This window comes from Mastigoproctus giganteus, chromosome 7 (assembly GCF_048544385.1).
Source record: "Mastigoproctus giganteus isolate SK-2022 chromosome 7, ASM4854438v1, whole genome shotgun sequence".
NCBI lineage: Eukaryota > Metazoa > Arthropoda > Arachnida > Uropygi > Thelyphonidae > Mastigoproctus > Mastigoproctus giganteus.
In genome coordinates, this window is record NC_143581.1 from 163,200,790 (window position 1) to 163,213,569 (window position 12,780).

General features: G+C 32.5%; 1 protein-coding gene across 2 annotated transcripts in view; it reads right to left on the minus strand.

Annotated features, from left to right (window-relative positions):
* Dhx15 (DEAH-box helicase 15) overlaps positions 1 to 12,780 on the minus strand; it is a 190,238-nt gene that overhangs the window by 127,226 nt on the left and 50,232 nt on the right. For both annotated transcript variants that reach the window (XM_090377960.1, XM_090377959.1), the window contains exons 4-5: positions 12,302 to 12,492; positions 6,216 to 6,417 (exon numbers count right to left, since the gene is read on the minus strand). In XM_090377960.1, coding sequence (XP_090234086.1) covers positions 6,216 to 6,417; positions 12,302 to 12,492 — 393 coding nt within the window. The remainder of the gene's footprint in view (positions 1 to 6,215; positions 6,418 to 12,301; positions 12,493 to 12,780) is intronic.

The following is a 12,780-nucleotide window of genomic DNA, read 5'->3' on the forward strand; positions in this document are numbered from 1 at the left end:
CATTTGAAATGGGGAATTTGAAAAAAAGCAGAAATCATAAAACAACCTGTTGAGATGATTATTTAGGAAGAAAGAATTAATTGACGATAAAGTTGTTGAAATGCACCCTTAAAGACTCAAAAAACAACATTTTATCCTATTTACAAAGAGGATTACAGAATATTTATATTATGCTTACTTTGTACCCTTTTACATTCTACTTGACTTCTTTTTTATTTCTTTGTAATGGTTTAAGGCTAAGGCAACAAATGTTTTTTTTTAATTTAAAATTCCCAATATCAATATTGATTTGCTGTACGAAGAATGTTCTGTTGAAATCATTCTGTAGAAATATTGAGACAAAAGACTTCAAAAATACCGCAGATGTTTTGATAAAAATTTTAAATGCGTACGAAGTACGTAATACAGAAAAAAATATTAATTTTGTTTTTGCTTTGCCTCACTCAAATGCAATGAGTGAGCGAGTATTTAGCTCAATGTTTAACGCGTGGAAAAAGGATAGAAATAAGTTAGCCCTAAAGAATGTTGGAGAACTGTTGCAGAAAACCAATCACAATATGTCATGCAAAGAATTTTACGTATTATGTACTAAAAATGAAAAACTGTTAAAGAAAATTCGCTCAAATGAAAGTATGGCTAGGTAAATATTTTCTTTTTGATAAAATAAATCAGGTTTATTGGATGTGTATAGCAAACAGTTATGTAAAACATTTGATGTTAATATTTATAAAATTTTCCTTTAGTGTTTATAACTTTTGCAATAAAATTTTCCGAATTAAACAAATTAAAGCACGGGCTATAATTCGATTAATTTTATTTAAATTTGACTAATTTTCCATTCCACGAACTTGTAAAAATCAACAAAATATAGGAATAAAATGGTTGTTATTAAAATTGTTCGGTTTTCTTAAGATATAATGCGAGCACCCCTAAAAGAGGAATGAATACCCCAAACAAGCATGAGTACCTCGAGATCAAATTTTTAATCTGGCCACCCTATGTTACAGTGACAACTTTTCGTCTCTGACTGACTTCACAGTTTACATTAAACAGGGACCAGTGAGTACTACTTTTATGACAAGATTCACGTGACGTGATAGTGTGTTTCTGCCTTAAGGGTCAAATTGAGTCCAGATTTGGCAATTATGTAATAAGTAAGCTTACTGTCATTTGTGTTTCTCTATTGCAGGAAACCACTGCAACTTGTTCTCATGACAAGTTCAGCAGATCTGAAACATTTTTTCCTCCCTCTTCAACTATTAGTACTGTGGTGATTACTTTAAATTCCCCTTTTAAGGATTTTAGTAGGAAACTATTTAACATTAGCACATAGTTTAATAGTGTTTCTCCAATTTAATTCATTCACAATACTTACTACAAAGTGCCCTTTTCAGATAGGGTGCCAAAACTATTTAAATAATGGATGCCTGGGGGTGTGTAATAAAAACTAGCATACAATAATGTTCTCTATCATGGAATTAAATAAATTAAATTAAAAAATAAAATTTTAAACTGTCAAACCAGGACTAAGGCACTCTTGAGAAGCATTAGTACTGATGATACAACAGCTGAACAATTTGTAATGCCACCAAAGAGATACACCCACACAAAAAAAAAAAAAAAAAAAAGGTAAACTGCAGCTATTATCAACCCACTGCAGGGTGGAAGCCTCCTGAATGATTCATTTTAAGGGTAATGGACCATAATCTGCCATACTGTCCAGTCCAGTGTGGGTTGGCAGATCGACTGTATTTAGCAGCCAGGGGCTTGAATCCTGGTCTACTCAGAGCGTGTGCTACTGCACTCCCGCTCCTGACTATTCGGCTATGGAGGCCACCCAATGTGTCTGCAATTAAAATAACCAAATTCAGAGGAAGCAGCTTTTGTAAATCTCATCACGAAAACCGACAAGGAATACACTAATGTATGAAAATAAGAATGTGATTTATATGTGCTATTGTTTACTACTCTTGCATAGCTGCTAACTAATGGCTTTTGGAAAGCAGACTTTTTAAAAACTTTCTTTGATTATGGTAATGACCTTGAAATTAAATTTCTCTAACAAAGTACACATTTTATAATAAGATACAGCAACAGCACTGGTTTACCAGTATGGTATGCTTTCAAACATTAGTGCACCAAGGATTTTTCCATCAGTGAATACCTGTCTTGGATTGTCTGTTACATTGCCAAACAATTATCACTGCTTCAAAGAAGAAATTCTTACAACCTTTGCCCTCTTCAGAAATCTTGAATCAAAAGTTTTCTTTATGGTAATGGCTCTCTCAAACTTGGCTGTTGGGAGCCATTTCAAGTTCATCAGTTCAGGTACAGTAAGTCCCTGAACTGAGTTTGTTTTTATTTTTCACTTATTTAAACGTCTTATATCCAGCATTATTATGAGAAACTGTAAAATTCCAAGCATAACTTCAGATAATTTGTTATATTTTGAGTTTCCTTCTGCACCTATCATTTCCCCAACAAGGATCATTTTAAATCAGGTCTTCCTTCTTTATTATTAACTTTTGGTATGGTTTACACATTGAAATTTACAAAACTGATACTGCAAAGCACTTAATGCTTCATCTAATTCTTTATCTTCAATGATACTGAAAGAACTGGATACTTTTTCACAAAAAATATCAAATTTGAAAACAATGCACTCCCAAATGATAAAATGTGTGTTCTTATAAACTGAGGTATTTATTAGCACATCATTTTTCAGTGGGAACTTGTACTTTATTGCTGCATGTAACTGCAAATAGTATTTGAGTACTTCCTCACTGAACCAAAGAACAGAATCTTCTCATGTTTTAAATCATGTTTTGATTTAGTCGATTATAGTAATGAACTCCCAAAAGGTAAATGGAAGATTTAAGAACATGAAGTAAATAATATTAGTAAATAGTGATAAACCAAATATTCATCCACTTTCAGAGGAAGGCATGCAGCCCACTTTTTAGTCTGTAGATTAATTACATGGCAAGGACAGCTTATTACTGACAATGGATCAATCTCTTCTTTCAGTAATCATGCCACTCAGGTTGTCAAACCTACCATAACAAGAGCATTATCCACAAAGTGACAAGACAGTTTTCTAAAAGAATCCTACATGTTTTCAAGTTGGATGATAACTCTACAGGGTACAATATTCAACAATATGCTGAAGTACCCTGTAGAGTTACCATCCAACAGTGGCACAAAGAAGATGCTATTTTTTTTTACTTGATTTTTTTTTCTTTAAAGAAAAGACACTGCAATGGGCTACACTGATTACTGCTATCTGTAGAAACTGAAAATGGCACACATTTCAAAGCCAACACTACCTTTTCTTCTCTGTAACACTGCTTGCTGTTTTTGTTGTTCTACACTGCATTTTTTTGCTATTTCACTATTGGTAAACATATTACTCGACAGTACACTTTCACAATCAGCACAACTGAAAGGAAGGTTATGTTATGCAATACATGACACAAACAAAGATTTACTATTTTTGATATCACTGCTATATTATTTTTGCATTTCCTTTTACAAACTGCACATTTCTCTTATGCTTACTATTCAAATAAATAAATAAAATAAAAAAATTCTGATTTTTATTACAACTTGAAACTGAAAAATTACATATATTACAGTAGATAAAACAAACATGTCACCTCTTCCAAATTTTATACTTGTAGTATAAATACTGGATATATGTTTTCTTAAACAGTGCAACAGATTTCTTTCAAATTTTATCGAAGAACGTTGTTGAATCAAATTTTGCTTCTCACCATATATAAAAAGAAGACAATTTAGCATTACAATACAGCAGACTCTCGATTTACTGAGACACTTCAAGACTCCAAATTAAAAAAAAAAACAAAAACAAAAAAAAAAAAAAAAACCAGAAATCATAAAATTCAAGTAATAACTAGAATAGGTATAAACAGATGTTTTGCAAGTTGTAAATAAGCAACAAGAAGCAGCGTTATAAGTCGTCATTGGGAGATTAGTGTATCTATTATCTTGCAACCTCCGCTGTCTTCACACCCACTGCTTAAAAAAAAAAAAAAAAAAAAGAGACCAAATGAAATGTTTAGTTTGTTTTAGTGTGTTGCGTCGATTGTTGCACCACAAAAAGACAAATTTTGTTTCGTTATTTATGTCAGGGATGTCGGATTTTTATTTATTATTTAGAAATCGTGAAAAAAATGGGCAAATGCAAGAGTTGTGCTTTCAATTAAACAAACACCTGAAATTATTCAAAAGTCTGAAAACGTTACATCTGTAACTTCAAACATTACTTCAAAATCTCTAATGAACCATTATAATGTTGTTAAAATCTCTAATGAACCATTAAAATTTACAGTGTCGCATGTGGTTTGGTGACCAAACCACATGCGACACTGTAAAAAATAAAGGAAGCACCGTATTGGACATGCGAGTAGTACATGGTAAGTTGTTTCATTTTTTTTTTTTTTTTTTATCTATCGCCATACTTTTTACATAGGTTGCTGAACCAAGTAACCAAGGCTTCGATACAGTAAGTCCCCAACTTATGTAGCTTGGGACTTATGTTATTTATATATTTTTTATACGACTGAAGATTTCAGTGAAGGGGGACACACATTTCACTATAATAACTTAAAAACCAAAGAATTCCAGCTATCGGTATTATTGCAAATGCAATAAGATCGAGTTTACTACCTGTTTATAATGATTTGCACTAACAGAAAAGCCCAATAACTCAAAAAGTGCGAATTGTTTTTGTTTTATGGTAGTTTGAAAGCACATTTCTGACCTCTAGAAATGTGCTTTAGCAAAATGTGAGCTCGTGTGAGGTGATAATAGTAAGTTTTCGCCTTAACCCTGAAGTTCTTTTCAGAAAATTTAATTTTGACTGTTATCGTGGTGCTGACTAAGAGAATAAATGACAGCAATATCAGTAAATCTACCAAGAAATGGAAAGCGATTGAGTTGGATAAGAAAATTAAAATAATAAGGATGTATGAAAATGGCCAAACATTAACAAGTACCATGTGGAATTCAGATTTGTCAGTGGCAATGGTGAACACAATAAAGGAGAAAAACACAATACAAGAAGCAATTGGCACCAATGAAGTCAACTACAATAACCAAGACTACGAAATATATATCAGTTTTTACACTACAATAACGTGTTTTTTCTTCCTTTTATGTTTTCTTTTCATAAATGCCACTCCAGCTACTTCACCGCTGTTCCCACATTAATTTTTTTTAATTGTTATGGTATATAACAATTTTTCTTCTTCCTTCTTACGATATTATGTGGTTTTTGTAATTTTTGCATAATAGGGATATACTGTAGTAGCAATATTTTATTAGTCATTCCCGAGTTACGTAAAACTCAACTTATGTAAGAAGTCCTGGAACCTATCTCTTATGTATATCAGGGACTTACTGTATTTTTAGATTAACTGGGAAATCGATTATCCAGGAATTTTTTTTACCATCTATCTCGGAAAATCGAAAGTCTACTACTATATATCTTACTTTTTGTTTTACAACATGGAACTAGCATAGCTGATGGTCAATTCATTAACTAGAACTAACAAATGAATTTTATGCACAAATTTGCATTTTTTTTTTTTTTTTTTTTTGAAATTCAAATGCAACAGCAAAGCAGTAATAATGACTTTAAATGTTGTTTCCTTTGCAGGTTATTTCCATTAAGAGATCATCAGTGTTCTGCCATTAGCAGGTCCAAACGTCGGATTGATGCTAGATTTTCAGAACAATTTTAGGTCCTATTCTAATTCTATACACACAAATGAAAATGCATTTTCAATGTTGCAGCTCAAGAAGGAAAAGTTTAATTGACAGCAAGTTTTCAACATATATTTTTTTGATTGTGGTCAATGGGGAGATTCTGTCGAATTCTAATTCCCCCTACACAAAAACACCACTATAGATTACTGCTACACAAATCCCACCTCACAGTTACCCATCACATGAACATATATGGTGAGGTTTTGTTATTCATCTAAGCATAATAGAAGCTTTAACTCCTGAAAATTTTAATTTTCCAGGTATCTATAAAATTTACATTTAACTTGATAAGTGTATATATCACTTACAAATCTTCACTGAATTTCAAAATGCTATACTATTAATATATAAGTTTATCTTCATGAAGCCTTAAAAATATCAATTTTTTTCAAAAATAAAAGATCAACTAAAATTATTTTACACACCTGGAATTTACCAGCATCAAGGGTGGCACTCATAACAACAATTTTCATATCTGCTCTCTGACCAACAACTTGTTTTAACACTCCCATAAGGATATCTGTAGCCAAGGTTCGTTCGTGTGCTTCATCTAGTAGAACAACACCATATGCTTCAAGAAGTGGATCACTCATTGCTTCTCTTAGCAGCATACCATCTGTCATATACCTATAAGATGTTCAATCCATGAAAAAATATCAAACTAAATTTTTTACTAGTTAATTAAGTTATTAATGTAGTTGAAGCTATAAGGCTGAACCAACAGGAAACAATTGCCTCTATACATCCTTGAATATGCCTGAATACCAAATTCTTGGATTAGGATAAAATACACTGTACACGTTGAAGCATATTGTGATTGTGTCCTCTTTGGAAGCAGTTGTGTTGTGACAGGTTGGGTTCTGAATGCTTTCACACAGGATAATGCGACTCAGAATAGCCACGGCCAATCCTTCTCTAAGCACTGTTGCAAACTTTCAAACAGGTGGAGATGAGGTATTTGTATGCAGGAAAAAAATAGGATTTCTGGCTAATACAAGGGTGAAAAGGTTTTTTTTGGGGGGGGGGGGGGGGGAAGCAGAGTTATTCCCAAAACGTGGGAGGTAAACAGGAGATTTTTTGGAAAAAACAGACTTTTTAAAAATCCACACTCCACTAGAAATTAAATTCCATCGGCAAAGTACACCGTTTATATTAAAGCAGAGCCACAGAACTGTTTACCTGTACAGTATACTTTTAAACATTTGCTAGCCAGCCAAACATTTTTCTGTCTGTTGACTACCATTTGGATGGTCATTTAGACATCAAATGATTATGATTGTTTCCAGAAATATACTGTAGCAGACTCCGCACATCTTCAGAAATGGTGATGTCACAAGTTTTGTTTATAATAATGGCACTGCTGTTCAGACCTGGTTGTAAACTATACCAGAAAGAGAAGACTGAACTCACTTTTATTTTCACCTGGCTTAATATTTTCTGAAACACAGCATTGACACAAGGAATTATTAAGAATGACTTAGATAACATATTATATTTCATGCTTCCTTCTGCACTTGTCATTTTCCCAATCAAAGCAAACTTCTTTTAGCCAGTGAGTTGTAGATTATGGGAACAAGTTGCCTCCGCAGGTCGTTTAAGCAAGAAATTCAAGGATCAAATGGATAGTTACCTATGTAAGGAGGGAAGACCAATTTGTATTTTCTTATCTGCTTTTTTTTTTTTTTTTTTTAAGCTGGTGAAACAACGGAGGCAGCCTTCCTTGTCAATCACAGTCACAAAAGACCTGTAAGAGATAAGTGCAGAAGAGGCTACATGTTTAACACCAAACTGGCTGATATGGTAAATTTTACCATAAGATGTTTTATACGTATGTTAAAAAAGAGAGAGCGAGAGAATTAGTGCATTGTACCATCAAGGTGATTTCTATGATAATACAATCCAAAGAAGTGTTACACCTCCAAATATTTAATACACCCATAACAAAAGTTGAATAACTTTATGAATAAATTTGGTGACTTAGTTTTGCAGCTAATGACTTTTTATTGTGAATTCCTCCTAAGACCAAAGAATGTTTCTGTAGGGCTTTCAAAAGTCTGCTAGCTCCACACAGAATTCATAAATAGCGAATTGAGTTATGAGAAACGTTAGTTAAATATTTAACTTTAACTTAAATATAACTGTATTTGAAGAATAAATACATCATCCAATAACACTATTTGCAGAACAAGTTTTCTAAAACTAAATTAAAAAATCAATTTCACAAAAAAAAAAAAAAAAAAAAAGAAAAAAAATTCTAGTATTGCTTAATATTATTGAAGATAAAGAAATAGATATTTTTTATATCAGTACTGTAAGTTTCAATATCAGAACCTATTAGATATTATTCTGAAAGAAGAAAGAATTGATGTATAGTTAGTATTAACCATGTAATGCAAGAAAGCCATAGGAAAAGAAAAAAATCATGCATTTTCAGCTCAATGTGCGCTGTCGTTTTGGCTCATATTTCTAGACAAATGGCAATGCACATTATGAGCTCAAAATGCACGATTTTTTCTTCGAAAATAAATCCTTAATTATATTAGTTTTTAATAATTTTTTTTATTACTCTTTATTCTTTTCTAAATTGAGAGCATATCATTCCTGAGCCATGTCATATGCATAGCACTGAAAATGAAAAGCTGCAGAATGAAGTGGCTAAATGAACAATAACAACAAAACATTCTCAGGTGTTTATCATGGCCATATTTGTTAACAAAATTAAAGATATTCATATAATTTTTTAAACATTCCTGTTTAAACAATTTTGCTATGTTTTGTTAAAGAATATGAGAAAAACTGTGTTTTTGCAAAAAAGATGGGGGAACTCTACGGCATCACTTCTAGTATGATGGTAAGACTGAGAGGGAATTAAATTGAGTAAAAAAAACATTCTTCAATGTAAATCAATGCACTTTCTAAGACTGTAAATGAAGCTTTCTTTTTAAACCCAATAATTATACTAGGTTTATTTACAACTTATAACAAGCACCCTCTCCCCCTGTTAAATTCTTATTAATTATGAGCTTTATTTCCTAGCCTGCCCACTCAACCAATGCTGTAGGACAAAGACTAAATTTTTCAGAACTACTGCTAAAAAAAAAATGCTAGAGATAAAAAAAAAAAAAAAGTACACTGCAGCCATTACCAACCCACTGCAAGATGGAAGCCTCCTCAACGATTCCATGTTGAGGGAAGAGATACTAAGCTGCAGGTATACTCTTTAAAAACCTTTGCTTACTAATGTCTTTGATCTTTGAAAGAGAATAATTTACTTCAGCTGCCCTACTAAAACTAAAACAGAAAATCAATTATCACTTTTATTATTTTATTTATTATACTCTAAAAAAGCAGTTTTTCAAACTTTTTCAGCTGATGGCAGCCTAAAATTATGCACTATGATTCATGGCATCCTCTTAAACAGGATCACAACTCGAGCAGGGTGATATATATATATATACCCAAATTTATTAATGCAAATTTGGTGGAGTATAACTGAGACTACTCAACTGAGATCTACAATAAAAGAAATTAACGAATCTTTTACCGTAGAATGCCAGTTAATCGAATAATCAGTCATCTGAACAAAAAACTAAGGCAGGCGAATCCAAAGTCTCATTTAACTCAAACCTTTTCAGAATGAAAATTTAACTACACATTCCTCTCTATTGATTGTTGAAATAAGTTTATGCATCTGTTGAATCCATCAAAAAAAATAAATTTTCCTAAGTTCGTGACACCCTACAACAGGGTTTCCCAAACTTTTTAGATATGCAGAGCCTCACATCACAAAGAAAAAACATTCCGGAGCCTTAATAAAAAAAAAAAAAAATACACTAAAAATAGAAACAGACTGTCACTAGCACCAGATCAAGTTTACTTCAAGTTTTTAGAATAAAAAATATCAATATTTAAAGAAAAAATTTTACTTCTACTTACTTGTTCAAAGTTCAAAAATTTCTGCTTGCAAAATTTATATCAGTAAAAGTACAGTGTAGTTATTTATTTATTAGCGGCTCAGATGGGCTTGCTTTTGTTCACAAAGTAGTTCAATATTTGGTGTTATGGTTGTTACTTGCAAATGCAAATCATCTTCAATATTTAGCCTGTTTCTAAATTTGGTCTTTGTAGCTGTATACAGTGAAAATGCTTGGTCACAAAGATATGTCATTGGAAAACGCATCAAAATTTTCAAAGCTCTGTTACTTTATTTCAGGGTATTCCATGGCCATTGGAATCCAAAACTGTGTAATTTCTTCCTGCTGAAATTTTGTTTTTAGGGTGTAATCAGTTGAAATTTCTATAAGCTGTTCTTTCTCTTTCAAAGGAAAGTCGTTGGTATTTACAAATTCAACAAAGGGACTGTGAATCCACAGTAATTTTTCTAAATGAGGGGGAGAGTATTCTCCAATAGTTGTACACAAATCAGATATGTGCTGCAAGACAAACTTTTGCATCTTTACTTAAGGAAATTTCATTCATAAGTAAAAAAACCATTAAGATTTTCAAACTAATCAAATTCTTCCCTAAGTATACATTCACCCCAAAGTTTTAGCTTACATTGAAGCACTTCCATTTTACTCTGAACTTTGAAGTACGTTACCCTGGTACCTGCATTGCAGCATTCACTTCATTTAGATAGGCAAATATGTCCGAAAGTAAGCCATTTTCTGTATCCAGCATTTGTCCCTTAATTTGTATGCAAGTTCAAAATGGCATTCAGATAAAAAATAAACCTATCTCCTCACACAGTTCATAAAACCGAGCAAGCACTTTTCCTCAAGAAAGCCACCGTCTTCAGTATGAAGCAGCAAATTTTTTATGCAAATTTCCCATATCCTCACATTGCATAGTCTTGATTTTATAAAATTAACTATTTTTATGACATCACCCATTACCTCTTTCCTTCTGGCATTCGTTTCATTGCAAGTGCATGACGATGAAGACAGCATTGTATACTCTCGATTTCTGAGTTTTTCTTTTTTATGCTTTTCCACTGTGCCTGAAATTTTCTATCATAGCTGTAACCCCACTGGTGCAAATACTTGAGCAAAGTTGCCATTGGATCTCATGTTCTTCCATAAATAAATCAATCAGTTTAAATATTTCTTCGTCTGTTGTTTGAGTAGGCAAAGGTTTGCAAATTAGCATGTCTTCTTCAAAACTAGCTTCGTGAATATAGTGAACAAACATCGCATAACTTGCGACATCTGTTGATTCATCCATCAGAAGACAAAAGGATTTGCCTTATTAACTCTGTTAAGCAAATTTACTGAAGTATCCTTGATTCTTCGAGAAACTGATTGTCAGAAAGGGGCACAGAGTTAATGTTTTTAAGAAATTTCTCATCAATCGTGCACTCTACCAAATCTTTTGCACATGACTATCAAATCTTCTGCAATTGTATGAGTTTCACCTACTCTTGCAATATGGTAACTAACACAATATGAAGCAATAAGAGCACCTATGTTTTCCTGATGGACAAACGAACAAAATGTAGCTTTCCTTGCATTTAATTGCAAACACTTTCTTTTGAAATACTCGGAAGTCCGATTTTTTAACTGGAAATGTTTCATTTCTAGATGCCGTTTTAACTTTGCTGGATGCAAACTACTGTTACTCAACATTGTTCCACATTCAACACACAACACACTAGGTTCATTTTCATTACCTGTCCATGTAAAACTATATTCAATAAAACTTTCATCATACTTTCTTTTCCTTCTTGTTTTGGCGCTTCTTGCATCATCCTACGTTAAAGTGCTTGCAGATGATGATAATGCCGATGAATTCATATTAGGCCTAGGAATATTTTTACTCGTATCAGATTTATTACTGATATTCAGCCACTTATCCATTATAAGGGTGACAACTAATTATTAATTTAGTCCAAAAACTATTCTTATATCTTTGGCACTTCCAAAGTATTTTCACGGACACCAGAGAATGTGACTAATATTTATATGAAAATTAGCACTAAATACACCAATAAGCCTTTATTTTAACGTTAAAAGAGTACGAAATCCTTGAAAAATTAGGTGTTTTGGTTCAATGTCACATGTGCCAAGCACGTGCGTGCTCTTTACATATATAACACGCATACTGACAGTCCAAGCACGTGCGTGCTCTTTACATATATAGCACGCATACTGACAGTCCAAGATCACTCAGAAAAGGCTAAATTTACTTTTATGCATAGTACATTCTGATTCAGTTTTATAGTTTTCGAAAAATATAAGAGATAAGTGTCAATATAAGAGATAACTATGGAGAAGCCCAAGGGCTCCGGCGGAGCATAGTTTAAAAAACTTATGCCCTACAAAATAACAATTTAAAAATATATTGAACTGAGAGCAACTTAAATTTAGACAATTAACCTTAAACATGTAATACGTAATGCTGTAAACAACACACTGTAAATATGAAAGAATGTAATATTAAACATATTCGTTATTAAATCACATACATTTAAATAAACACAAAAAAAAAAAAAAATGCAGTAAAAAATCCTTACTTCAATATTGTTTTAGGCGATGAACAATCCTCAAACCTGATGCTATAACCAACTTCTTGTCCTAGCATTACATCCATTTCTTCTGCAACTCGAGCAGCTACACTCATAGCAGCTACCCTTCGAGGCTGTGTACACGCCACCCCTCTCTTTATTCCACTTTCGCGAAGGTATTCGACACACCACTGAGGGATCTGAAGGAAAACAAATTAGTAAATAACGTAATTCTAAATTAGTAGAAGGAAATGCAATTTTAACTGTACCAACAAAGAATATCAATGCAATTCAATTATAAAAAGCATTACATCCAACATTGATATACATAATTTTTTTGCAGACTAAAACCTAAGACTGTAAATAAAGCAGTTTTATTCCCTACTTGATGGGATTACTGAAAACAACTGTCATTTTTTTCTGTGTACGAGTTATCAAAAAATGGCATCATAATATTTTACATTGTGTCCCCAACTGATACAACTAGA